The sequence below is a fragment of the Canis lupus genome, chromosome 36 (genome assembly GCF_003254725.2).
Source record: "Canis lupus dingo isolate Sandy chromosome 36, ASM325472v2, whole genome shotgun sequence".
Taxonomy (NCBI): Eukaryota; Metazoa; Chordata; class Mammalia; order Carnivora; family Canidae; genus Canis; species Canis lupus.
In genome coordinates this window covers 1,632,517-1,659,950 of record NC_064278.1, presented here as the reverse complement: position 1 = coordinate 1,659,950, position 27,434 = coordinate 1,632,517, and the positions used below count along the sequence as shown (strand labels likewise).

At 37.7% G+C, this 27,434-nt stretch overlaps 1 protein-coding gene and 1 long non-coding RNA gene across 2 annotated transcripts; both read right to left on the bottom strand.

Moving 5' to 3' along the window:
• Positions 1-7,454: 7,454 nt before the first annotated feature.
• On the bottom strand, positions 7,455-27,180 carry LOC125754424 (uncharacterized). The gene is made up of 3 exons (XR_007408597.1): positions 27,055-27,180; positions 20,041-20,281; positions 7,455-8,222 (listed from the first exon to the last, which is right to left on the bottom strand). It is a non-coding gene; the product is annotated as an uncharacterized LOC125754424 (long non-coding RNA).
• LOC112674740 (40S ribosomal protein S17-like) lies at positions 8,409-8,847 on the bottom strand. The gene is given in 2 exon segments (XM_035698192.2): positions 8,409-8,809; positions 8,812-8,847. Coding segments are annotated over 2 exon segments (384 nt in total). The 5' UTR covers positions 8,837-8,847; the 3' UTR covers positions 8,409-8,450.
• Positions 27,181-27,434: the final 254 nt, after the last annotated feature.

Here is a 27,434-nt window from a genome sequence, read left to right as displayed (position 1 = left end):
AGCTGGGGGTGTGGTTATAATCACATAGAATGGTGTAGCAGGGACATCGAACACTTTTAAGATTTTAAAACTAAATTATTAAAGTATGCAAGCATATTATAAGCTTGATGAAGTTTAACACAGTTTAAAAAAATCCCTATATAACCATCACAGAGGGGAAGAAAAATAATGTTACCTGTGCCACAGACGTCTCCATGCCCATATTAATCTAAATAAAATAAATAAATATCATCAAATATATCTTGGAATATGTTTTTATTGGAATAGTTTAATGTAGTGTTACTTTAACTGTCCCCTCATAATAATTTTCTATTGAAAGGAAAACTTGAGGTGTGCCTGGGTGGCTCAGTCAGTTAATGTCTGCCTTCCACGTAGGTCATGATCCCAGGGTCCTGAGCCCCCGGGTCAGGCTCCCTGATCGGGGGGAGTCTGCTTCTCCCTCTGCTCAGGCTCTTTCTCTCTTTCTAATAAATAAATGAAATTTTTTTTTTAAGATTTTATTTATTTATTCATGAGAGACACAGAGAGAGGCAGAGACACAGGCAGAGGGAGAAGCAGGCTCCATGCAGGGAGCCTGACCGTGGGACTGGATCCGGGAACCCCAGGATCAGGCCCTGGGCTGAAGGTGGCGCTAAACTGCTGAGCCACCTGGGCTGCCCAATAAATGAAATCTTTAAAAAAAAAAAAAAAAAAAAAAAAAAACTTTGAAAGGAAATTTTGTAAGTTTTCTCTAGTTTGCCTTTTTCTATATAAGACAAAGATGTTTTGATTTAAAAATCAAATATATAAAATATGTTTATATATTTGACTAGGATGATAAGACCAATAGACAAAACTTATAGACGTGTATCTTTTCCAATAGGGAACAAGTTAATTTTATTTAATATGAAACAAATACACCTTCACTGATTCTTCCTTATTTCTTAAACTGCATTGAGCAAAAAGTGAAAAAAGCAGGCCATTCATTTTCAGGAACAGTAGTGAGTGATCAGAACCAAATTAATACCCTTCTGATCACATCATGAGCTAAGAAGATACTGAAAAAAAAATGTAAGTTCATATTTTAAGCTTAAACTAATACAGTTAGGAGGACCAAATCAACAAATTTAATTTTATAATAAAAAATTTTTAAGTCAAAATTAAATTCATCTTCTTATTTCTAGAGTTTCACTTTGTCAACTCACTGAATATTATAATAGATTAGAGAATCAGACATACTTTCAAAAATAATCAACATTGGGAGCAGCCTGAGTGGGCTCGATGGTTTAGCCCCGCCTTCCGCCCAGGGCATGATCCCAGAGTCCTGGGATCGAGTCCCACATCGGGCTCCCTGCATGGAGCCTGCTTCTCCCTTTGCCTGTGTCTCTGCCTCTCTCTTTCTCTCTGTGTCTCTAATGAATAAATAAATAAAATCTTAGGAAAAAAAAAAGAAGCTCTATAATTTAAAAATAAATAAATAAATAAATAACACTTTAAATATACACTACACAAATATTAATCAAAAGAACATTGCAGTGGTTATATTAATATTAGATAAAGTAAATAACTCCATCAAGATTTTCAAAGGTTCAAAATATATAAAGCAAATATGCATAGAACTGAAAGGAAAAATGGGAAAAATTACAAATAGTTGGAGATTTCAACAAATATCTCTCAATAATTAATAGAAGTGGGCAGCCCAGGTGGCTCAGCGGTTTAGCACCGCCTTGGGCCCAGGGTGTGATCCTGGAGACTCGGGATTGAGTCCCACTTCGGGCTCCCTGCATGGAGCCTGCTTCTCCCTCTGCCTGTGTCTCTGCCTCTGTCTCTCTCTCTCTCTCTCTCATGAATAAATAAATAAAATCTTTAAAAAAAATTAACATTGAAAAAAAATTAACATTGGATTCAGGCTAATGTAAACATTCTTAACAATTTTTAGAGCACAGGGTAGCTGTCTTACATTGTTTGGGTAAACTATTGAAATCAGGAAATTGATCAAATGATAACTATTACAAATCATTTAATGTCTACTACAAGCATTGAATAATTTTGATGCTATCAAAAATTAAGGACTAAAAGCTTTGACTCTAAGGACCAGTAGCTATTTATATCCTGTTCACTTCTCTAATCTAAATATGAAATTCTAGATATAAAAAAAGTGGCAAAGCTTTTATAAATGCAAGTCCAAATATTTAAAAGTGGCACCCACATACAAAAATGATAACAATTAGCAGTTGCCACAAAGTGTTGGAGAAGTATTAAGAAGTTAGTGTATTCCTTTAGTGCACTTTGATGAAACTCGTATCAAATACTATCAATAGGGTTTTTCACTCCTTCAAACTACAAAGAAAATCTGTCGCCAGACAATTTTCACAGCTCTAATTACAGCATTGCTTTTGCAACTCTATAATTAAGAGTGAACTACAATTTTGCTTCCTACTCTCAGCTGTAAGAAATAAAAATAAAATAAAAATAAGAGTTAAAAAATAAAACTTGTTCTGAATTTAACATGGTATTTATTTCTGTAGTTCTTCATCTCCTCCAAAATTTTGTTGAAATCAAATTTAATTCATTTATAGATATTTCTAATTTGCAATAGATGTCAGTCTTTTAAAATGTATGTCTATCTCAGAATGTCAGCTTCTCACAATGTCTATGTTTTTTTCCCTAAATTTCTGTGTAATTGTTTTCAGTAGCTCATCTGTATGACTCAACATGCCTACAAATAAACTCCTCGATTTCCTGCTTTCATTGTCTCTTTCCAAGGTATGTGAATGTTTCTCGATGTGTTATAATGTTACATATTTTTATCTCAGATTAAACGCAATTGTTTAAAAATTACAGGATGTTTCAGATGTTCCTCCTGCTAGCATCTGGATTCATTCTGCAAGCAACTCTTGAAATCATTGCTGTGGCTATTAAACCATAATACAGTCTATGACACCCCCCCCGTATCACGTGATTTTGCAAATCTTGATAAAACTTCCAAATAAGCAAAATTCACCTGGCATGGCAATTTGGAAAATATTTAACCGTGCAGGTGACTCCAGTGACAGCGCTTTTGAATACGTCAAGGCTCGGGCTGACATTCACATGAGACATCGGAAGGGAAGTACTAGGACTGCCTCGGTTGCAGTCCCGGGAAGGGACAGGTTAGTCGCCTCCTCCGGGCCCGAGGCCCGGGCTCTGCAGGCCATCCTTTGTGGATCCCCGGGAGAGCCCGCGCTTCAGCCCGGTGCTGAGGCAGAGACCCCCGTCGAGCGCCCGCCCGCGGGGCCGCCACCGAGTGACCCCCCGCCCCAGGCTTCCACGGGCTTCCCGCTGCGGAGGCGTCGGGGTTCCGCCCTCTGTCCCTGCGCCTTCTGCCCTCCCAGCTGTTGCCTGGGTGATGTGATTCTTCTTGCAGTTGCTCTGGCCTCCGTGCTCTTGGCCACCTCTTCTCCCTTCTCCCTGCACCCTCCGGCTTGCTTCTTTCCCGGGCCCTTCCTCTGATGGAAGAGACAGTCTAGCTTTAGAAGTAGAGCAAAGAAGGCTGATGAAACTTTTGAATAAAAGCCCCATTTCCCCCAGTACTGCGAGTCTCCGGAGCAGGCACCCCAGCGGCGACCCCAGTGGAGTCAGAGGGGGGCCGTGCTTAGGGGCCGCCAGGCGTGGAGAAGCGTAAAAGGAATCACCGAAAACCAAACAAAAGCCCCCAAGAAGTCACCATAAGCTTTTCAGTAAACAGGCCTACCCAAACACGAAGACAGCTTTTGGGCCATCTAAGACTGTAAAAAATTGACTACACTTTTGATGTGAAATGATGGGGATCAACAAATACTTGCCCAAACGAGAGCATTTGCGGCCCTTCTCGAGGTGCCAATTTATCACCATCCTTCTAAGCAGCTCTAAATATTCTGTTTATTGTGATTTATTATGTTTATGTGCTTGCTGCCTGATACAAACTGCTGTGCCCCTGCCCAGACTTATTTATCACTCGTCAAATTTGTTTTGATGGATCTGTGATTTTATTCTGCATTATGCTGAGAATGTGGGCTCAGTGGTATGGCTGGGATTGATAACGGGAGCAAACAGCAGGCTAGCTGGGCTCCTCCACTGGCCGGCCACTCCCTAGGCGCCGGCTTCCTCTTCGGCTCATGAGGAGTTGGAGGTGACATCCTTTATCAACCTAATAGTCTGATCCCCCCCCCTTTATTGGGGAATTAAAAAGTAAATGAATGGATGTACTTTTCTGAAAATAGGTTCTTCCCATTGTATTTATTAGTGTTTGTGACTCCTTGTTACAGGAGATGAATGATGTTTAAATAAAGATCTCCATCTTGACCAAATGAGGATTTCATTCTTGCTCTAGGCTGGTATCTTAGGGTTCTTCTATGCTGTTTGAAATATTATCTGTCATGTCTTTTGCTTCTGTTGAGCTTGAACACACTATATCTTATTTTCATGCATAAAAACGCATAGTATGAGTGTGTCTCTAGAAAACATGGAGTGCATTTCTAAAACTCAACACCATTAAGTTGAATTTACCCAAGAAGAAGCCCTTAGGTAAGAGCCTCTGTACTTCACGGCTTCTGCACTACACGTACTCATCACACCACTGTTACCCAAGGGGGAAGGGCTAAAAATACTACTAGCATAGTCTCAGCCCTACATAAAAAAAAAAACCTATCTACATAAAGAAGTATCAACTAGGAGACTAAACTTATCAGTATTTCTCATTATAATGCATTGCTGTAATACTTCCATTCAAATAATATTTATTGAGTACCCACTTTCCCCCAGAGCAGGGTTATAGCGTCCGTGCCCACACACAGACACACACACACACACACAGACAAGACCCTCCTTCATGTGTTTATATAACAGTAGAAGTAAAACTAATAATACCAATAATAATAATAAAAGTATTTGTCAGATGGTGATAAACATCATGAAGCACAATAAAGCAGAATAAAAGAATAGAAGAGACAGAGAGTGTGAATTTAACTTTTAAAGAGTGTGAAGAAAATCTCTGCTAAGGTGGCATTTGACCAGAGTTCTGATGAGAGTGAGTGTGCAAGCCAGGCAGAGAGAACAGCACCGAGCCTGAGGGAAGAGCGCTGTGGTGTGTCCTACAAATGGCAAGCTGCCACCTGGGCCTCGGAGAAGAAGCAAGAATATGAAGAGCATGATGTTGGGAGCCCCAAACACTTTAGCTTTTGCCCTGAGGGAGACGGGCTGCACAGGCAGTATTTTGACCTTGGCAGTTACATATTGTAGGCACAATAAAAGTAACCACTCGGGCTTAGCATTTCAACACACCTGCATGCAGGTGTCCTTCCGACTCATTTTATCTATGTGATGAGTAGGTTTAAAAAGGCCACTCTAGTTCCTGAGGTAACAAAGGACCATGAAAGCTCATGGGTGTGGAAAAAGAAATTATTTGGATGGTACATGAGAAACACATGCAATCCAATGGATAGGTGTGCATTCTTCTACGTTTGAGCTAAATACACAGAATGTTCACACAAAAATAACATTTTGAAAGTCCAAGTACATGAATAACTTTGGAAAAATACGCAGCTTGATGATTTTGAAATTCAGTAATGTATTTTTTTAGAGATTTCTTTCTTTTTTTTTTTTTTTGGAGTAGTTTTAGGTTTATAAGAAAATTGAAAGGCATAGAAATTTCCCATATATTTCCCTGTATCCACACATGCATACCCTTCTCCTTATTAATATTCTTCACAAGGATCTTTTCTTTTCTTTTCTTTCTTTTCTTTTCTTCTTTCTTTTCTTCTTTCTTTTCTTTTTCCAAGGATAAACCTATATTGACACATCACAGTCACCCAGCATCCATGGCCTACCTTCTGGTTCATTTCTGGTGTTATACATTCTATGAATTTAGACAAATGGATAATAACATATACCAATCATTTTAATATTATATGGAGTTTTTTCACTGACCTAGAAATCCTCGGTGTCTGCTTATTCATTTTGCCACTACTATTCCCTGGCAACCATTGGATTTTCTATTGTCCCCATAGTTTTGCCTTTTCTGGAATGCCATATACGGTGTGTAGCCTTTTCAGACTTGGTTTCTTTCACTAAGTAATAGACATTTAAGTTTCCTCCATATCTTTGCATTGCTTGATAGCTCATTTCTTTTCAGTGATAAATAAAATTCCACTGTCTGGATGTATACAGTCTTTGTATCCTTTTATCTACTGAAGGACATATTGGTTGCTTCCAAGTTTTGGCATTAGGAATAAAGCTACTATAAATATCTGTGTGCAAATCTTTATTTGGACATTAGTTTTCAACTCCTTTGAGCAAATATCCTAATTTCTGGGTCACAGAGTATGTTTACATTCTTTTCTTTCTTTTTTTTAAAGATACTATTTGCTTGATTGAGAGACAGTGAGTGGTAGGGAGAGGGAGTGAGAATCTGAAGCAGACCCTGCACTGAAGGTAGTCTAATGCAGGCTTGAGCCCACGACCTGGAAACCATGACCTGAGACAAAACCAAGAGTCAGACTCTTTTTCTTTTTTTTTTTTTTTAAGATTTTATTTATTTATTCATGAGAGACACAGAGAGAGAGGCAGAGACACAGGCAGAGGGAGAAGCAGGCTCCATGCAGGGAGCCCGACATGGGACTCAATCCCGGGACTAGGATCACGCCCTGAAGAGTGGGAGAGTCGGACTCTTAACCAACTGAGCCATCCAGACACCCTGAGTATGTTTACTTTTGTAAGAAATTTCCAACCGTATTCCCAAGTAGTTATACCATTTTTCATTTCTATCAGCAATGAATGAGAGAATTCCTATTGCTCCACATCCTTGTCAGCATTTGCTATTGTCAGTGTTCCAGATTTTGGCCAATCTAATAATAAAGGTGTAGTGGTATCTCATTGTTGTTTTAATTTGTATTTCCCCATGATATATGATTTGGAGCATCTTTTCATATGCTTATTTGCCACTTGTGTATCTCCTTTGATGAGATATATCTTGAAGTCCTTGACAATATTTTCAATCTAGCTGCTTATTTTCTTATTATTGAAATTAAATGTTCTTTGTAAATTTTGGATAACAGTCCTTACCAGATATGTCTTTTGTAAATATTTCCTCCCAGTTTGTAGTTTGTCTTCTTATTTTCTTTTTTGTTTTTTAAGATTTAATTTATTTATTTGAAAAAGAGAGAACACTAGGGCAGAGAGACAAGGAGACTCCCTGCTGAGCAGGGAGCAGGGCTCAATCCCAGGACCCTGAGATCATGACTTAAGCTGAAGTCAGATGCTTAACTGACTGAGCCACCCAGGGGCCCCTGTCTTCTCATATTCTCAACACTGTCTTTCACAGAGCAGATTTTTTTTATTAATTTCATTAATTTTAATGAAGTCCAGCTATCATTTATTTCTTAGACTGTGTCTTTGGTGTTATATCTAAAAAGGTCACTATACTCAAAGTCATCTAGGTTTTCTCCTATGGTATCCTCCAAGTGTTTTAAAGTTTCAAATTTTATATTTGAAAATTTTATATTAAAATTTTATATTAAAATTTGTGATCCATTTTGACTTAATTTTTTTGTGGAGGTTATAAGGTCTACATCTAGATTCATTTCGTGCACAAGGATGTCCAGTTGTTCCAGGGTAATAATGTATTTTAATAATGTTTTCTTTAGTCGGAGTTTTTAATGACGTGCTAATTTAATCAGCAACATTTTAGATAGCCTAATATGTGTTGTCATTTTTAATAGATGGAGAGATATTTGGTACAGAATATATGAACTAAAACATACTTATAGTCAGTTGGAAGCAATAGTAAGTGGAAGCAATACTATGTATTTCTATACATTTGCACATATATAGCAAGAGTCTGGGCCTTGGACTATGGCAGGCAATCCTTGAGACTCTTAAAAATGTAGACAAGAGCATTTTTCCTGAGTTCAGGGTGAGTGATGTAAGCAAGTCGATTGAGCTTGCAGCTGCCACCCCTTGAGATTTGGGCTTGACCTCCTTGGGCTTGACAAGAGCTTTGATTGCCTGGGCATGTGCACTCACAGCCTTAGAATTATCGGCCTGCTTCTTTTTCACGCCCTTTTTCTTGTGCTTCTTGGCTGAATACATATTTCTCAGGAAATTGGGGTCTATCCCCTTAAGAGAATCATATCTTCATATCCTTCTTGTTGCTGTTTCTGGGTCATTTTCATGACTAGTTGTGCGTGATGTGGTTCTTGGACTTGGCCATGTCTGCACCGAAGCACCTTGTGTTGGAAGAGAAAAAGAGAATTAGAATGTTTTAAAACCTATTTCTCCATGCAGTCATTTTTTTCCTTAAAAAAAAACTCACACAAAATTCCAAACACAGTGAAGACACAATAAAGATAAATGATTAGTCTCTAATCACATGTTTCTTCGTGTGTGTGTGTGTGTGTGTGTGTGTGTGTGTGTGTCCAAGGTTTATTGAAGATACTCCAGCACAGCAGAAAGATTCAAACAGCTCCCCGTGGTGTTTTGAAATTCATCCCAACTGTAGGCTGAGTGACCTGCAGGTTGGACAGGCTTCCAAAGTCCAAAAGTTTCAACATCTCCTGAGTGTCAGGATCTACCTCGATGATCTCCTGATCCAGGGCTGAGACCTCGGGCACGTAGGTCTCCTTCTTCCTCTCTCCCCCTCTTGCAACCGGGCCCTGCTGAATGCGCTTCGTCAGATGTGCGACATAGCCTGCGATCCCGTTGCGGAGCTTCTTGCTGGGGCTGATGGCAATGTCCTCGCACACGCGCTTATTGGTGTGGAAGTGGCTCCCCAGGCGCGGGTAGTGCTTCTCGAGGATGACTCGGGCGCCGTCGTCAGGGTTTAGGTGCGCGCGCGGCCCATGTTGGCGGGTATAGTAAGGAGATAATCACATGCTTCTGTTTGGATGATCCTTTGGTTCTCCACATTGTTCAAATGGGAAATATCTTATTGAACATTTTACCTACAAACAATTCATGTGCAATTCAGGATGCCTTTAATCTAACCTCAGATTTTTTTTTTCTCTCTCACAATTAATGATGGAATCTAAGTCAAAAGGATGGTGGCGAATTTTCTACCTATCAATCATCTTCCAAGTTTTCCACCTCATGGTGTGATTGCTAAATGAGATTATACACATGAAAGCACTTTAAAAAGAGCTGCATAAATGTTAATTATCATTTCCAGAATTTTTTTTTCCCTAAATTTCAAGCTCTGCTACCTAACTAGATGCATGACTCTGGAACATCCTTGAAGTGATTGGCTAGATCTGGAGAGTTTTCCCAAGATTTCACATGACTGGGGCCTTCTTGTTCTTCATCTTCATTATCACCTTCTCAGGGAGGGTCTCCATGACTCACCAAAATACATTATTCACTCTTATTGTTCTCTTTCCCGGGACCTTATCCCTTTTTCCATCCAATTTGCCACAGTTTGCAGGTATATTTTAGTTTCTGTATGGGACTATAATGCCCATGAGGCCAGGGACCATATCCATTCCATTCACCACTGTATCCCCAACACTAATCATAAGGCCTGACTCAGAACAATGGCCAGATGGGGATAAAAATAATTCATCTCTTTACAGTGAACATTGTTATGATGATCAAACAAAATCATTTATGTATAAAAGTTTCACAAATTTACAGAAAATAGAGGAAATTTAAGGTGTTATAATTGTTTTGAGGAATAAGTTTAAGATACTAGTTATCACCAACCTATTCTCGACCAACCCCCCAAGGTAAAGGGCAAAGCACACAGAGGACGTAGACCCATAAATGCATATGCTTTACTATTTTGGTCTTTGGCTTAAAATGAGAGTGTGCAATCATGGACAAACATCGGGGTCACATGAAGAATACCTTTCCTAAGGTGAGAGATGGTGAAAGAGATGAGATCTGGAATCAAAGCAAGACTAGTAGCTACTACTGCTTGTCCCCACCACCCAAGGCCCACCCAACCTTGAACTCTCCTGACTCAGAAAAAAGTCATTGTCCAGAGCAAAACATCAGTTAACATGAGCTGTTTCACACACAAATGAAACACATTCTGGTCCCCTATAACTTCTAGTGAGGAAAAGCCTCACTAGAATAACATACTTCCTTCCATTTTGAACTTGTCTGGATCATCCTCTTTGGTAAACTAATGTATAAATACACAGTGGTGTATACACACACACACACACACACACACACACGTACATTGCCTACAAATATTTAAATATCTTTGTGTGTTTCATACTTATACAAAGATATGAGAAAATTGAACATTTTCAATATCTGTCTAGATTTTCTCAAGTTTTTTGCTTTATTTGTGAGTCTCCATCAAAGAAATATGCACAGAGTATTTGTTTTGCCTGTTGATTATCATACAAATGCTGGACAATCAAGAATCTCCATTCCTCTTTAATTCTGCAATCAACTGTTGCTACTAACTGCTAGCACCAGAAATGCACTTTTCTCTATTTTACATTCCATAGCAGAAAGAGGGAAAATAAGAGGAATTACATAAACTATTTGGGTTTTTGGAGACCAGGGAGCGACTTACAGATTTGGGATTCAGCATTAATGACTCTGCATCCTTCTGGGGTAACTTCCGGTGTTACAATCACAGACAACATTCACTATCCTGTCCTGAACATTCAGGAACTCAAGTTTAAATTTTTATTTCTATTTATATGTTGGCAGATGTAGATATTTTAGTCAAAATTAAATGCATATTCTAAGGCAAGGAAGTATAATTAAAGCCAAGAAAAGGAGAGATCACTTGTGGTTTGTATGAACAGGCGACACATGTTAAAGATGATGGATAGTGATAATTTAGTCTGGAATGTCAAGTCTCATGAGATCTCATCAAGTGTATGTCAAGATGGGGGATATTTTAATACTTGAGATAAATTTCTGGTGATTTCCTTCAGGGATATACAAGCATCTAATTTAATATATGAAGAAGAGTAGAAATAAAGAAGGTCATAAAGGTAATTTCAGTCCAAATGTGGATGTTCTTTAATATCAAGTGAAAATGTAACACTTAAAATAAGAAACAATCGATCCCTGCCAGGTTTTAAGCAACAGAGTAACACAGTTAAAGCTTTAGTGAGATTTGTGTCACAACTATAAGTTAAAGTGAAGAGCAACCAGAAACAGAATTGAGGTTTTTAAAAAGCTAAGAGGTTAAGTTATAGGGCCAGATAAGAATGGCTAAACCAAGAATTGTAGCTGTTCAAATAGTCTAAGACAGAAGAACTACCAAAAGACTTTTCATTAGAAATGTGTCTCAAGGTTATATGAAAATAAAGCTAAAATTTCATAAATTTGCTGAAATTATGATGGACCTCCAAATGAAGCATTTAAGTTTCTGCCAGCCCACGAATATGAGCAATCCAACAATTGTCATGAATTGAGGCAAAGTCGATGCCAGTATATACCATTATGTTCTGAGAAAAACATAATTAAAGAGACACAAGAGAATGATATACAAATCAAATGAGAAATATGATAGAAATGGAAACAGTTCTAGACTGTGAGTCAATCTAGACTCAAAAATCATTCAGTTTCCGTGGACTTTAGTTCTGTGATTACATCATAATAAGTGTGGATATGCGTCCTACATGGCCCCTTCCAGTTTTCTTAAACCCTATCATCTATGACTCAAGAATTGGGGATTTCAAACTAGATACCATATAATACTGTTCCCAGCTATAAAATGATATTATTCCATAAATCTATATGTTTACATGTTCTGAAAATGTTTAAATCTCCTGTTTTCTTAACTATGATTATATTTACCAATAATTGGATTAACCCTAATTGACATTTCGTTGGTTGTACACACATTTTGGGAAAATGCTGAGGTGATTGTTTTCCACCATTAAATTCAGTCATGTCCCTCTTACCAGCTTCATCACGTTATAGTTGACATGCGATGAACTGCACATCCTTAAACTCTATAGTTTGATAGGTTTTCACAAATTTATTCACCCATGAGACCATTACTACAGTCAAGATAATGAGATATCCATCACCTTAGGAAATTTCCTTGAGACTCTGCATGGCTTTCTCCTGTCCCACCCTCCACTTCTTTTGGACGTTGGGGTTATTTCCAGTTTGGTGATATTGTAAATAAAGTTTCTGTGAATACGTGTATACAAATATTTATATAGACGTATACTTCTGGTTGCATTATTTTCCACAAGAAATCAATCATCCTTGTCTTTGTTCCTCTGTACATAATTTATCTATGACTGCTTTTAAGATTTTCCCTCTACTATTGGTATGTGCAATTTTATTATGATTTATCTTGATGAAGTTTCCATCCTATTTCTTGTACTTGGGGTTCATTGAGAGTTTTGAATCTATAGATTTATAGTTGTGGTCAAAGTTGGAGAGATTTTGGCCACTACTTCCTCAAATATTTTGTTTGTCTCTTCATTTCAGCTCAGCTCATGATCTCAGGGTTCTGAGATGGTGCCCCGTGTCCGGCTCTGGACTCAGCGTGGAGTCTGCTTAAGACTCTCTCTTCCTCTCCCTCTGCCCTTCCTCCCTTTTCTCTTCCCTCTTTCTCAAATAAATAAGTAAATATCTTTTTTAAAAAAGAGAGAGAAAGAATTCCAGAGAAATGGAGAAAGTTCCAAGTATTCAGATGAGTACTAATCAGTAAATGTATGTGAGAAAACCACCCAAAAGGATTAGAGGGAACAATAACAAGACATCCCACAGGGCTTATAGGTTTGCAAATAGAATTAGTGCAGAATATAAATTTGAGTTTATTAAGATAGAGTCAAATGCTGCCTTGAGTTGTTAAACCTTCCACTGTATCTTAAACATGATTCAATTTGAAAACCACTTCTCTTTATATTAGATTTTGAGTGGAATTTGCTTTTGTAAGATGAAGATCGTTGCATCTACTGTGGGCTTTGAAAGAATATTACATTCCAGCTACTTAACGGACTCCTTCAGCACGTATATACATGTTTTAGAAACTATCTTAAAGAAATGCAAACAAACATTTTCGTTTGTCTGTCTTTACTTTGTACTTAAGATTTTCATGCCACATCTTAGTATCACATTTTAGATCAGTATTGTAACTTGCAAATTCTCCTCAAGTTTTTCTGTACTTGATTCTACAACACTAAGAAACTCCATACTTTTATTAGAAAGGTTGCACACATCTGCATTCCAGTCTTTTCATAGTACCAGAATGTCCTTGTATTTATTTATTTATACCACTCAGGATTCCCTACTGTTTCTGTATTAACAATGTGACAATAACTGAGTTGTTTTATCTTGCTGTGTTTGCCCCTATGCTACTTAGAGAAAATTGTTCTTATTCATTAAAAAATGGAAAGAAAAATATCTTCTATTCAAATTTCTATAGTATAAAAAGAATATCTGTGTACTTTGAAACTGGTTTTAAAAAGTTGAAGCATGTACCTAATGAGAACCAGGAACAGAGGAAATGGAGCCTGGCAGACATGAGATGTCATCAAAATAAAATTAATTAAATGTGACTCTTCCTACTCTCAGAGCAACAGACTTGAGAGTAAGGAAGCAGCTAAAGGAGTTAGCCCAGCTCTCCAAAGTGAGTCTGCTAGGACACTGCAGAGTGAGCTTCAGGGCTAGGCCCTGAGAACCAGGGCAGTTCTCACAATAATGTACCCACACACTGGCTCCCTCCCAGACCCTCTCTCTCAGATATAGTAAATTACTTTATGATAATCAAAAACTGTGTCAGAGAAAGAACATGACTCTTTACAGACTAAGAAATAGACCCCATTGCCCAGAAGGCTCAATATACCTCTTTCTCTACACATGCACAGGCAAAAACAATGACCATTTTTGAGAAAAAGTTTCAACAGAATAGAAGAGACTAGGGACGCCTGGGTGTCTCAGTCAACAAAGCCTCCAACTCTTCATTTCAGCTCAGGTCATGATCTCAGGGTCCCACATTAGGGGGAGCCCCCTTAAGAGATCCTCCCAGTGTGGAGTCTGCTGAAGATTCTTTCTTTCTTCTCCTTCTGCCTCTCCCCGCCACCTTTCTTCTTCTCCCTTTCTCTCTCTTAAAAAAAGAATTAAAGAGACTAATCAATATTAATAAACTGAAAGACTAACTCCACAGTAACAGAATTAATATAGAAAAGACTTAAAATTAATAAAATGGATGTTCTTGGAAATGATTCAAGAAGGAATCACATTCTGAAAATTTCAAAATCTAAAAATCAAAAGAAAATCTTCAACACGCAAACTTTTAAAAAAGATATTAGATCCCCATGTCACACCTAACATGACAACCAACACAACAGTTAGATGCTGACCGAAATACCTTAAAAAAAAAGTAAGCCATGTAACAACAGAGAGCATTCAATTGCACTGTATCCATTCTTTCATTGCTGAATTCCCAGCATCTAGAAAAGTGTCTAAGAAACAGTAGATGTTCAATGGATAATAAGCAAGTTAATGAGTTTGTTACAAACCTTAATTTCAGTTGGTTTATGACCCAATTCTTTTCACTTACAATGAAACCAGAAAAGTTGAACCAGAGAATCTCTGTACTTGGGGGCATTCACAGTGAGTAGTCACCAATGGAATGAAAATAAAGAGCTGTGGAAATCTACACACTGAGCAGTAAGACCACAGCAACTTTCCCTCAGTTTTTCTCAGGAACACCAGCAGTCAAGTACCCATCCTTCCCTCATGAACTACCATTGATTAGGAAATTGAAATATTCATTTCTGCAAATGAATGAATGAATGAATGTCCCCAAGCTAAAATGAATGTCCCTAAACTAAAAAGCCCTCTGCATTGACATGTGGATTTCTTGCGAGGAAGAAATTGCTTTGCCTCCTCCACAACTTGGTGAGTAGTGAAGCTCACTACTCACACCCAGAGCCACCAATCAGATTGTTGGTGTCCACCTACTGAAACGAACACAGTCAAATTTCACCTGACTTTTGGAGAAGTCCATGTCAGAGATTCCAAAAATTATGAAGAAAGAAAGAAAGAAGAAAGAAAGAAAAAAAGAAAGAAAGGAAGAAAGAAAGAAAGAAAGAAAGAAAGAAAGAAAGAAAGAAAGAAAGGAAAAGAAAAGAAAAGAAAAAAGAAAGGAAGGAAAGAAAGAAGGAAGAAAAATAATGAAAGGAGGAAAGAAAAGAAAAAAGGAAAAAAGATGCATGGACAATGTAGAGAGCAAAAGAAAACCTCAAAAATCTATACTGTGTCCAAGTCCCTCCATAAAATAAAGCAAGGATGCTATGGGGAAAAAAAAGAGAACAAAAAAAAAAGTAAAATATGGATAATAAAAATTTTAAAATTGAAAGCTAATAAAACAGCACTCAGAAAATCTTTATGAAAATTTTCAAGCTCTACAATGTGATAGATGGTTGAAAAAAAACAAATTAGAGGACCGACCCATGCAATGTTAGGATAGCTGAGGCACCATCAAACCAACCATACTACGTGTTTGTCTTTATTTTATAAAGATTTTATTTATTGATTCATGAGAGACACAGAGAGAGAGAGAGAGAGAGGCAGACACAGGCAGAGGGAGAAGCAGGCTCCACGCAGGGAGCCCCATGTGGGACTCGATCCCAGGACCCCAGGATCACGCCCTGGGCTTCTGGGGCCACTGAGCCACCCAGGCGTCCACTCCCTGGGGTTGAAGCCTAGATTCTCAATTTATCAGCAGACTTACCTTACTAGTTACATGACATTGGAGGTCAGTTATTTTACTTATAAATTAGAGATCATAGTTGGATCTTCTTCATATGATTGTAAGAAATTAAATGTTAATATTAGCAAAGTTCCAAGATTAGACCTGATAAGTTAAAAATAGCATATCACGTTTATTACCGATGGGTATCACTTTATCCCTTTGGTGACCTTAGTTTTTCTTGAACAGAGTAAGGTTTGTGGAGGCATGCTTCTGACATCATTTCAGTTCTGTTCAAATATTATCTCTTTAGTGAGGCTTCCCTAATCATCCTGTCTAAAATATAGCTCCAGATTCTCTCTCTTTATCTAACTTTATTTTTAGTTGTATTACATATATATATGTATAGATAAAATATAAATTTTACACTTTCAACTTGAAAGTGTATTATAAACATACCTATTTATTTGGTGATTTTTGTTCTCCATAACTGGAATATATTTTCCACGAGGCAGAAACTTTATCTTTTGCGTTTATCCCTGTGTCTTCAATGCCTAGAAAAGTTCCTGGCACATAGTAGGTGCTCAATAAGTCACTGCTTATCATTGCATAGCAGAGTGGTTAAGAATTAAAGCTTTAGAATGAACTTACCTGTGTTCAAATTCCGCCTCTGCCATTTAGCAGCTCTGTGGTCTTTAGTAATTCACTTAACTTACATGCCACTCATTTAGCAAAATTAGGATAAAAATAGCAGCACCAATTTTTAATGTTGTGATGTCTCAATACGTATAAAACTCTTGGAAGTCTGTTTGGCACCTATCACTGATAGATGTCAGCTATTATTATTTCTAACCTATGCTAAAAGAATAGAAGCATAAATGATTTTATGAATGAATAAAGAAATGAAGAGTATAGAGGAAAGGGGACTTTCATTTGTGCACTGCCCTGCTTAATTCTTTTATGACAATCATGTTGTTCTTTGCTACTTTTGTAATGCTTAGAAAATTAATTTTAACATTAAGGAAAATACGGAGTATTTGTGTATTGGGGTTTTTTTCCCCTATAGAAGAGAAAGCATATGGTTTAAGATGTCTTTCCCACTTCTCTGTGTTCTCTGCCAAAAACATACTGCCCTCAACCTTGAAGTTCATTTCAGGTTACTCAAAATGAGAAAAACAGCTGTGCAAATATGCCAGTCATTCACTTTTACTGTTTTCTCCCCAAACTCATAATCCAAAGTTTGCCCTTCTGCGCCCTGCTTTCTAATTTGAGAGGCTGAATTCTGTGGACTGTGTCACTTCCACTTTTTTTACTATCAGGCTCCAGTTGGACTCCACAAATAAGAGACACTGATAGGATATCAGAGAAAAGGAAGAGAGAGCATAAGGAGGGTGAGCTGTGTCCCCTCATCTCCGCTCGGGGAAGCAGCAGTGCCAGTGGCCATCGCCCCTCTTCTAAAGACCCACGTTCCACTCACTCTCTGTCCCTTGTCCTTGCCATGTAAAGAACTTTCCCAAGGTTTCATACAACCACTTACAAAACCATAGAATTATTTTTTCCTGGTTCAATAAAGAAGATCTTATAATAAAAGCTGAAAGTGGAAATGCAAAATTATTGTTCTATTTTTAACAAAGAACTAGATAACTGAAAAAACTAAACTAAATATACTAAGTGGTAAATTTTTAAAAGAGTAAGTAATTAAAACCTCCATAAATAAAATTAATACATATTTTGCTCCGTTATTTAAGAAACATATCAATCTAGTTTTACAGGCTGATTAAGTATCTATACTCAAAAGAGTCTAAAATTTTTATAAAGGTACCCTCAGAGGAACAGGAATATGGCTAAATATACATACTCAACCAAAAATAATACAAGTAATCATTAAACGGATGAATACTTTTATTCACTTTTTAGTTTCCAAAGATTTTTCACTACAAATTCATTTCACATTGATGTCTTTAAAATACAGACTTGGATGTTTATTTAGAGTACAATAACTATCAGTGTCAAATGTTTTATTCCTTTCTAGTTATTCATTCCTTAGAGCCTTTTTTTCCCCCCTCAAAAAATCAGGTAGGCAGGGAAGACAGTGCACACGGTGAGTAGGAGGGAAAGGATCGGTGTAATCAAAATACAAAGTTCCCTGTTTGGCCCTCGCTGAAGCTGGCATTAAGAGAGTTTGAGTAGTTATTTTCATCTTAAAAATGCATACCCAGGACACTTAACATTTTGCTAGATAGAGGAATGTTCGAACATTTTTATGCCAGGTTATTTTTCCCCTATGATTGTCAATTGCAAATTGTCATCCAAAACGCCAAAGAATTGACTCCTGAGAATTTAGCTAAACCTAATTTCTTTCCAGAGATTTTTAGCAGAACGGTTTGTGGACTTAATCACAAGCAAAGCTCTCATTTATAATATGGTTCGGTGGAAATGGCCATCTTCCACCCACCCTCACTCCGCTTATAATGACCGATTAGGAGAAGCCTCAGGAAATGAGGAGCGAGAAACGCAGAACAAAGAATAAGGATGGCTGTGGATTGTCCAACAGAAGCTGAATAGTCTTCTTCACTGGACGGCTGCTACCTCCGTGCATTGAGGGCTGGGGGTGAATGTGAATGGATTTGTCACATGCTGGGGACACCTCATGAAACATGATTTTCTGACTGTCGGTCAAGAAATATAAGGGGAGTGGAAGGTACAGGCTTCCAGCTATGGAAAGACTAGGCCACAGGAATACAAGGCACAGCCTGGGGACGGAGTCCAGTCAGTGGAAGAGCCTTGTATGGTGACAGACAGCAGCCCCACTGTGGTGAGCACAGCATAATGCAGAGAGAAATTGAATCGCTCTGTTGTACACCTAAAACTACCGTAACACTATGTGTCAACTACACTTGAAAAAATACTTTAAAAGAATATACTGTATATTTAAAAGGCTTTGACTGAAATAATTTAATGAAAGGACTATTTGTAGGCTAATATTTACTATGAATGATGAGACACCCAGAGATTAGGAATAGCAGGAAGCCATTCAGCTGACTTCAGAAAGGTTATTTTTTGGTACTTACCTTTGCTAGTTATTTTCTTAATCAGTTGCATAATGCCCCATAGGAATCAGCATTAAAATACATGCATATATTTGTATTTTAATGAACAAAGCCTGGAGTGCATGAGGGAAAGAAGAAACAGATTTAGAAGGAAAAAGAATCCCACATGATAGAATGTGGTAGCACGTATAAAGAAGAAAAGGGAACATGTTCAGTCGTTAGGCCTGCTGCAAAAGGAAATGCAGAAGAAAGCAAAGTAAAACAGAACAAACAATCAAACAAGCAAAGAGGAGAGCTGGCTTAACAGTAGAAAATCACCTCGGTCACTATCCCCATAGGCCACTCTCAGTGGTAAGGAGCAGGGAGTGAGGAAGAGAGTCTGGATACCTGAATCACTTATAACATTCTTTTTTTTTTCCAGGTGCAGAAGCAGAGAGTCCAAGAGAGGGCCTGCCTTACAGTGCAGCAGTTGCTAGGGGCGTGGTGACAGTGGAGGGGCCCAAGAGAGCCGGTTAGAGGGCGCTTCCATCACCCCCTTAGTTCACTGGCACCTTGCAGTTCATTCCTATAGCTGAGAAAATCTGATAAAAAAGAAAGGATGGAAAAAAGGGAGAGAGGAAGGAAAGAAGGGAGAGAGGGAGGAGGAAGGAAGGAAGGAAGGAAGGAAGGAAGGAAGGAAGGAAGGAAGGAAGGAAGGAAGGAAGGAAGGAAGGAAAAGAATGAACACTTGAAGCCTCATCAGAAATACAAACCCTAGTGTAAGAATTTCATCCAGTGCCTTCTGGATGAAAAAGTTTTTGACAGACCAAGGATGGAGAAAATAAGAAAGAAATATAATACTGAGTGTCTGGAAGAGTTTGAAGTGGGAGGGCAGCCAATGTGGCTGGGGAGAAAGGCAGAGAAAAGTGCAAATTTGGATGCCAAAGATAAAATTGGCTTCTTTCTAACTTTGCCTAAAATGACATAATAAAACCTTATCCCAAGCACATGCAACATCTGACCACCTTGGGATGAGAATTGCCTGAAAAAGACAGAGGCCTGTATGTGCTAAGCAGAGTGCTAGAAAAGCATTCCTGTCATTCCACAGTTGTTTCTCGGGTCTACCCCCGGGAACCGCGGGACATTTCCTGTAACTGTCTCTGGGCTCTGTTTCAAAAATACCTATTACATGGCATGCTTCCAGGGTCAAACTTTCATCCTCCCAATTCTCTGACATTTTCTGCAGAAATTTGACTTTACGGATCTTAGTATCATTGCAAATTCACAAAATTTACTGAACTAGTCAGAAGGACACAAAGCGATGGCATTAATTCATTCCCCATCCGGAAGGGGACCATAGGCCAAATCAACTGGATTCAATGACTGGGGTACCTGTTGTTTCACTGGTTTTGACCAACCCTCTGCAGCTTGCTAGCTGGTCCCGTGTCCCTCATACTGCAATGGGTTCCGGCGGTCCTCAGGGAGTCTCTAGAATGAGCTACTGTCACACTCAGCCTTCTACCAGTTCCGCGGATTTGGTCAAATCACCTGCTGGGTTCCAATTTTCGATTTCTTCAGCGAGATACCTGACTTCGGTCAGTTGTTTTGCGGCTCCAACAAGAGGAGCTTGAACCTGCAATAAACCATTGAAGGTTATCAGGGGAAGAAAGAACCTGTGGCCTCGAATCGAGGCGCCCTTAGGAATATGCTAGGCCACAGCAGAGAGTAACACAGGAGAACCCAACATAAAAGGAACAGACTGGAACACGAAGTCTTTAGTTCTAAGAACCCTTGTGAATTCTTAGAAGTGCATGCCTCAGTTTCCTCCTGCAGTTAGACCTGCACGCAGAGTTGAATATAAACTACCGCAACCAACCCAAGTCCTCAACTTGCCTCTCTTCCTACACACTAGGTTTTTGGTTTGGAGACTGAACATCCATCTATTTGCCCAACTTTCAAGTACTGGAATTATCTTTAATTTCTGATTTTCTTTGAATTCTCACATCCATTCACGCATCAAATGTTGTCAGTTCTGACTCCTACATACCTCCAGAATCCGTCCTCTTTTCTATTTTCACTTCCATGTCTTTAATTTGTGCCCATCTCATCTCTTACCTAGATTATTCTAATAGCTCTCCAAGTAGTCTCATTCTATGCCTGTATCACCTTCACACTGCTTACCAGAATGGATTTTTTTTTTTCAAAGAAAGAAGTTAATTTGTAAAAATCTCTTATTTTAAATAAGCCAAAGAGATAAAATTCTAAAATATAGCAAGCAAATCTAGTCCTTTCAGGCTCTGGCCTGTTTCTATTTCCTATAAACATCCTTACATACCCCCATAGATGCCTTAACATCCCACATGTTGTTGAATGAGTCATTTTCTCTTGCTCACTCTTCTGCCTGGAATCCTTTTTTCCCCTCTTGTCCACTTAGCATACATTTACTCATTCTTCGAGATTCATCTCAGGTATCACTTTTCCAGTTAAGCCTTATCCTGAGCCACTTTTTTCCAGTCAGAGAAAAATGACCCCATCTCTTGGCTTCCCAAGAATCACAGGCATGAATCTATTAAATAGTTCCTATGGTATTAGTTAAATTTGTCACATGTAAAAGTTCATTTCCCCAGGCTCGAGCTATAGGGATTTATGGGCCACATCTTATTCTTGTGTTTTAACACATTGCTTCATGTGGACAGTAAGGATGTCATGACTATTTCTTGAGAGTGATATCTGAACTCTACGCAAACCTAAGGTAGTTTTGCAGATACTGTGACTTTCTAAGTTGGGTTGATATTCTTTTATTGTGTGTACTGTTTCGTTACTTTTGAATCTCCTTTATGAATTCCTACATTTTAATTTCTTATTGTCCTAAGCTTCTTAGGAATATGAGTCCATTATGATAAACTGTTTTATTTACACAGACCCTCGCATAGCACCAGATTGCCTGTCGACTCTCAGATCAGATACCTTGCCTGGGGCATCTGAATGGGGGCATTGTCAATGATCAACATTTCCAACCTCTGAAATTAGAACTAGCTGAAGAGAGAAAGAGAGAGTGAACTTTAAAAAGATGTTTGCCCGAGAATCATCTGGTAAGAAGCCATTTCTGGAAAATAATCTGTGCTAATGAGAAAAAGAAGTGAAGAAAAAGTGGGCTGTGAACATTGCTATTTTCAGCTCTTTGTTTTGCTTTCAGCAAGGTGTCTTCTAATCCTTGCCATGAATATTGTACACGCTGTCTGGGTTGCATACTCTGAGAAGTGCGAATGAAATCATACCAAGCCCCAGCCGCATGATACGTGTAGGAAGAATAACCTAAATCATTAATGTAAAGGCCATACCTCCAGAGATAGTTCTGCTGAACACAAAAGACACATTAATTTGTTTTATTAATTTGGACATGCAAAGCTCCAAAAGGGACACTGCAAACTGAATAAACAAGCAAAAATATGGCAAACCATGAACACATAATTTCAACTATTAGCCATTCTGTGTTCAGATGCTAAAATGAAGGGATTAGAGGATACAAACTCCTACACTGCCTCTGGAAAACTCAGAAAATTGCATCCTGCATTATTTTTTTCATGTTCTCTATTTTTATTTTTAATTTTTTAATTTAAACTCTAGTTGGTCAACATACAGTTCAACATGGGTTCAGGAGTAGAGTTCAGTGGTTCATCATTTACATCATCCTGAGTTAATTAAACAAATAATAGGGGAAATCTTTTGCAAACACAATGTCATGAATTTGAGGAGACTGAGTGTAAGAAAACTTGCCATTTATAACTTTTGCCTTAAATCATTTTCCTCAAGTCAAAGTAAGAAAACCCAAGTCTCTTACTATCTTCTTATTTTTCCATTCCCTTAGCATTCACAAAGAAATAAATAAGTAGCTACTCAACCTGCTTTAATATTTCATTTTGTACAATTTTGCTTCACTATACATATTCTAAATAAATAAATAAACAAATAAATCACACTGAATCCATTTTCTCCTTACACAAAATATCTAAATAAAAGACTTTTCCTTTTTATCTCTTTGTCATTCATATTGTGCCACAAACTGTGCTCTAAATGACACAACCCCAGAACACACTGAAGCATAGCTAATCACTTTGTATTTAGATATAGTCTCACCTTTTAAAGCAAAGAAATGGAATTTTCTCAGATATGTCTTCTAGAATGCCAACCTGTTCCATACTTGTTACAGAACCTACTCTAATTTGGTGAGCTTCTTCAGTGTTATGTAGCCAAAATGTAAGACGTCTTAGTTCAGGTTTTTCTCCAGGTGAAGTGATCATTTAAGATAGAAGCATTTTAATGTATAGATCTGGGAAGTTGATGGATAACTATGTTGCCCTAAGAGTCACTAAAAATCAAGTTGTTCCTGGTTATCTTTATCTTTCTTTATAAGAAAAAGTACAGGTTGATGGTGTGCACCAGATACTGTCGTTCTGCTTCATGTGAGGATAAAGGATTTTCATGCACAAAAAGCCAGAATTGTCATTGTTATTAGATTCATAACCCTTATCTCTATACTCAGCAAAGAGCATTTCTGTGTCGTAACTACCTAGATAATCTTAACATAAGATTATCTTATCTTTTTACTAAACTCAAAGATGGAGAAATTTCTGGTGTTTAGTCATTGTAATAATTAACATACCAGCATACCGTCCGTACATATAACTCATACCTTGCAGATAGCATAGTAACAGGCAGATATTACACCTCAGTATAGATGTTATAAGGTATGTATTATACATATCATTCCGGTCTTATATTTGTTCAGATGAGAAAACCGCAAGCTCCAAATTTATGTAACGTGATGGACATTATGGAGTATAGAAGTGGTGAGCACAAGGCTTAAATTAAACTCTTCTCTTGGATCTATACAGTCCGGTGGGAGAGCCACTAGCCACATGTATCTATTGAATACGTGATACATGGTGAGTTTGAATTGAGATTTGTTACAAGTGAAAAATTCCCATTAGATATTGAAAACTTGAGATGAAACAAAACTTGTTAAATAGCTTAATAATTTGTATATTGATTGCATGTTAAAATAAAAATCTTTTTATATATTAGGTTAAATGAAATATATTCTTAAAGTTTATATCACTCACTTTTTTTCCATCTTTTATATCACAGCTATATTAAAAAATTTGGAATTCCACATGTGACTCACATTTTGACTCATATTATATTTGTATTGGACAGCATTGTATGAGACCATACTGTCTACACCTCCGCAAGAAAATTCTCATTTGATTACCTACTGGCATTTTTTTTGTACCTACTGGCATTTTAAGAGAAATAAAACACTAACAAAATTTGGTTGTAATTTCAGCCTCAAACTTACATATATGCTTCTGATTTATATGTACCCAAAGTGCTGATTACTCTAGAAAGAAAATCACTTTTCCCAAGAATGTGCTTCCTGGTCTCAACCTGGAGAGACATCATATTCTCTGCTCTGTATGGGATTTTTTTTTTTTTCTCTACAACGACTGTACTGGGCTGTACTATTGAGTATCATCTATTCTTGTAAGGATAATTTTTGCTTCAGAGCTCTCAACACCTGGATGCTCTGCATTACTGGACAGTTTCTCCAGGTAATCAAGAGTGTCTGGAATGAAAATCTCATATTGGAGGAAGGTCATAATCAAATGGTGAACGAGCAGCAGCAGTTCTCACACTTTGATGTCCATAACAATGATGAGGGCAGCCAATTAAAATGATCAATTCAAGGGTTTTACTTTCATGGAGTTTGACTCAAGAAGTTTGCATAGTATTGAAATGTTCATTTTTTCAGATTTCCCTAGTAATTCTGATGTAGACAGACCTCCCCTTGGAAGACGCTTCTCTAGACAAAGGGCTATGTATGCATCTGAAAGCAAGAACATAAATATCTTAACAAATGGTATAGATATCAGTCATCAGAACCCAGGTCTTATCTGTATGTATTTGTTTACAAAACTATCAACTTTTTATGCAGCCCTGACATGAATAATGTCATGTTGGGAAGTAAAAACCAATCAGAGATGGAATGATTATGGATAGATAACAGAGGTTTCAAAGCCCTCGGTTTGTCAAAATGACATTTGAAAATGACAAGTCTTTTTTAATTTCTGAAATTTCAGTTTTACCATCTATCTGAAATAGAATTATTTGCATCACTAAAAAAATGCTGTAAATATTGTTATTTATTCTTTAAACTTTATACATGAATAATACTTTAAATAGATGGTTATTTTGTAAGATCCAGTAAAAAGCCTTCCTTGTAGTTTGGGGAAAAAATACAACTTAAGTAGAAATTCATCAGCAATCTGATATTTATTCTCTGACTCAGATCGTACACAAGAAACCTTTCAAAAACATAGAAATCGGATTGATACTTTGAAAATACATCACTTAATTGATAAAAGGATTTATATTATATTAATTATATTAGTTTTCAGATGATCAATCACTGATCTTGTCCTTTGGCATTTACTGAAATTTATCCGTGGGTATGTCCAGAGCCCAAAGCAATCTGTCCTTGCATTCCAGAGTGAATTCTTGAACTTTGCAATCTATTTAATAATGTCAATGGAATATTGAATTGGCAAAGATGTGGCAAGGGTATGCAGCAGTAGACATGATTGGTTTCTAACAATAAAAGATAAGTACTATGATACAGAAAAAACAAAGTAATTGCCTTTATATTAATTAAATTCCAGCAACCCATCTCATTTCCCTGTCATCCTATCATAGGGAGACAGAAAATGTTAAAGTAAATGTATCACAGCAATTCTTTCCCAAGAATCATCTTCAGTAGAACTGAGTGATCATAATACGTAAGGCATCTAAGTACATAATTATAGGAAAGAAGAAGTCATGGTCTGTGCCTTGCAGAATAAAGCCTGACATATAAAAAGTCATTTAGAATACACTCAGCATTCATTAGCACATTTGATGAATAAATGAATTAATGAGTAAACAAACAAACAAATGCAAATGTAAATAAACAGCTATGTCAAAATTCAGGGGAGAAGGGGCGCCTGGGGAGCTCAGTGGGTCAAGCGCCAGGCTCTTGATTTGCTCAGGTCATGATCTCAGGCTCCAGACGTGGAGTGTAAAGTCAGGTTCCATGCTCAGCGTGGAGTCTGCTGGGGCTTCCCTCTCCCCTTTTAGCCTCTGCCCTCATTCCATGCCCCACACACTCTCTTATCTCTCTCTAAAATAAACAAATGAAATCTTTTAAAAAAAATGTCAGGGGAGGACACATCCTTAACTAACAGCGCTCTGAGGATATGAAACATTACCTCTCAGGTATCAACAGCCACTCCCTATAGTTGTGGGGGAAAATTTTTGAATGCTAAATGTAATTGTCATAGACACAACTATGTGTAAATACTATACCACAGGCTGAAGTTTGTTATAAATAAAAAAGTAAAAACAAAAAAACAAAAACCCTCCACTTGGCCATCTATGAGAGTGGAGCCTGAGAAATTAAATAATTCACTCAGTGTCAAGTCCACTTTTAGAATGACAGGATGCAAAGTTTGATTTTTCATTACCGCAAAAGTCTAACAATACTCAATGCTTAAATTTGCAAATTTACTCTAATTATTAATGTGCCCTAACCAGCCAGAAATAAGACTAACAGCATCAGGACAATAAGAATGGGGAAACTAAAAAAAGGGGTCCATTGTGTGTTGAGGGCTTGCTATATGCCAGACCCTTTAATTTTGCTTATCTCAATTAATCCTAATACCAACATTGAGAGCTAGGCATTACTCTAATTTTTTAAAAGATGTTATTTATTTATTTATTTATTTATTTATTTAATATTTATTTATTTATTTACAAGAGACACAGGCAGAGGGAGAAGCAGGCTCCCTGCAGGGAGCCCAATGTGGGACACGATCCCAGGACCCCAGGATCACTCCCTGAGCCGAGGGCAGTTGCTCAACCATTGAGCCACCCAGGCAACCCTATTTTAATTTTTGGCAATGAAAATTGAACTCCTATATTGTCAACTACCTAGTAAAGCTGTATGGTAAGTAAATGATAGGGTCAAAATATCAATTTTAATTCTTCAATTTCCTATGCTTTTTCTTTCCATTCTGCTGCCCCTCAAGAACAAGTATGGCTTCACGACCATCTACATAATTTCTGACATTGCTGGTCTTTGTTTTAACTTTCATTCTACTCACAGAACCTGGTGCCTCCGAATATTATTTGCTATACAGAAAAGAAGAAATAATTGCATATAGGAAAATGTCCTAATGTTCAATCCAAACAAACTCTGTGTTCCAAAACCACATGGAAGGTGGAAGTGCAAGCAGGATGGGTCTATAAAGTAAGTAGAAAATTTTACTTACGTAGGCAGAGTTTGGAACAATCTATCAAAGAGCCACTTACCTTGCATGCATCCCCATGCTGATCCTATTCATTTCCCCAGAGCAAATTAGAGAGGCGAGAGGGAAATAAATAATTAGCAGTTTGGCCAGTTCCAGTAGATTTTTCCATGTAGTTATTTGTGTGTTTTCATTTCGCAGCAAGTTGGAAACTGTGAAATCAATCACAGAACCAAAACGAACATGTAGATAGGTGTCTCTAAACTGCTCACGTTCTGCATTATTTTTATGCAGTTACTGGATGTCTATAAAGAAGGGACCTACTTCATTGAAATGAAAGAGAACTTGCAGGGAGCGGGGAGAGTTGCAAGGGATGTAGGCATTTATGTTAAAGAGGGAGAAAGGCAACTGCTCTGAAAGAGCAAGCCCAAAACTAGTCTTGAT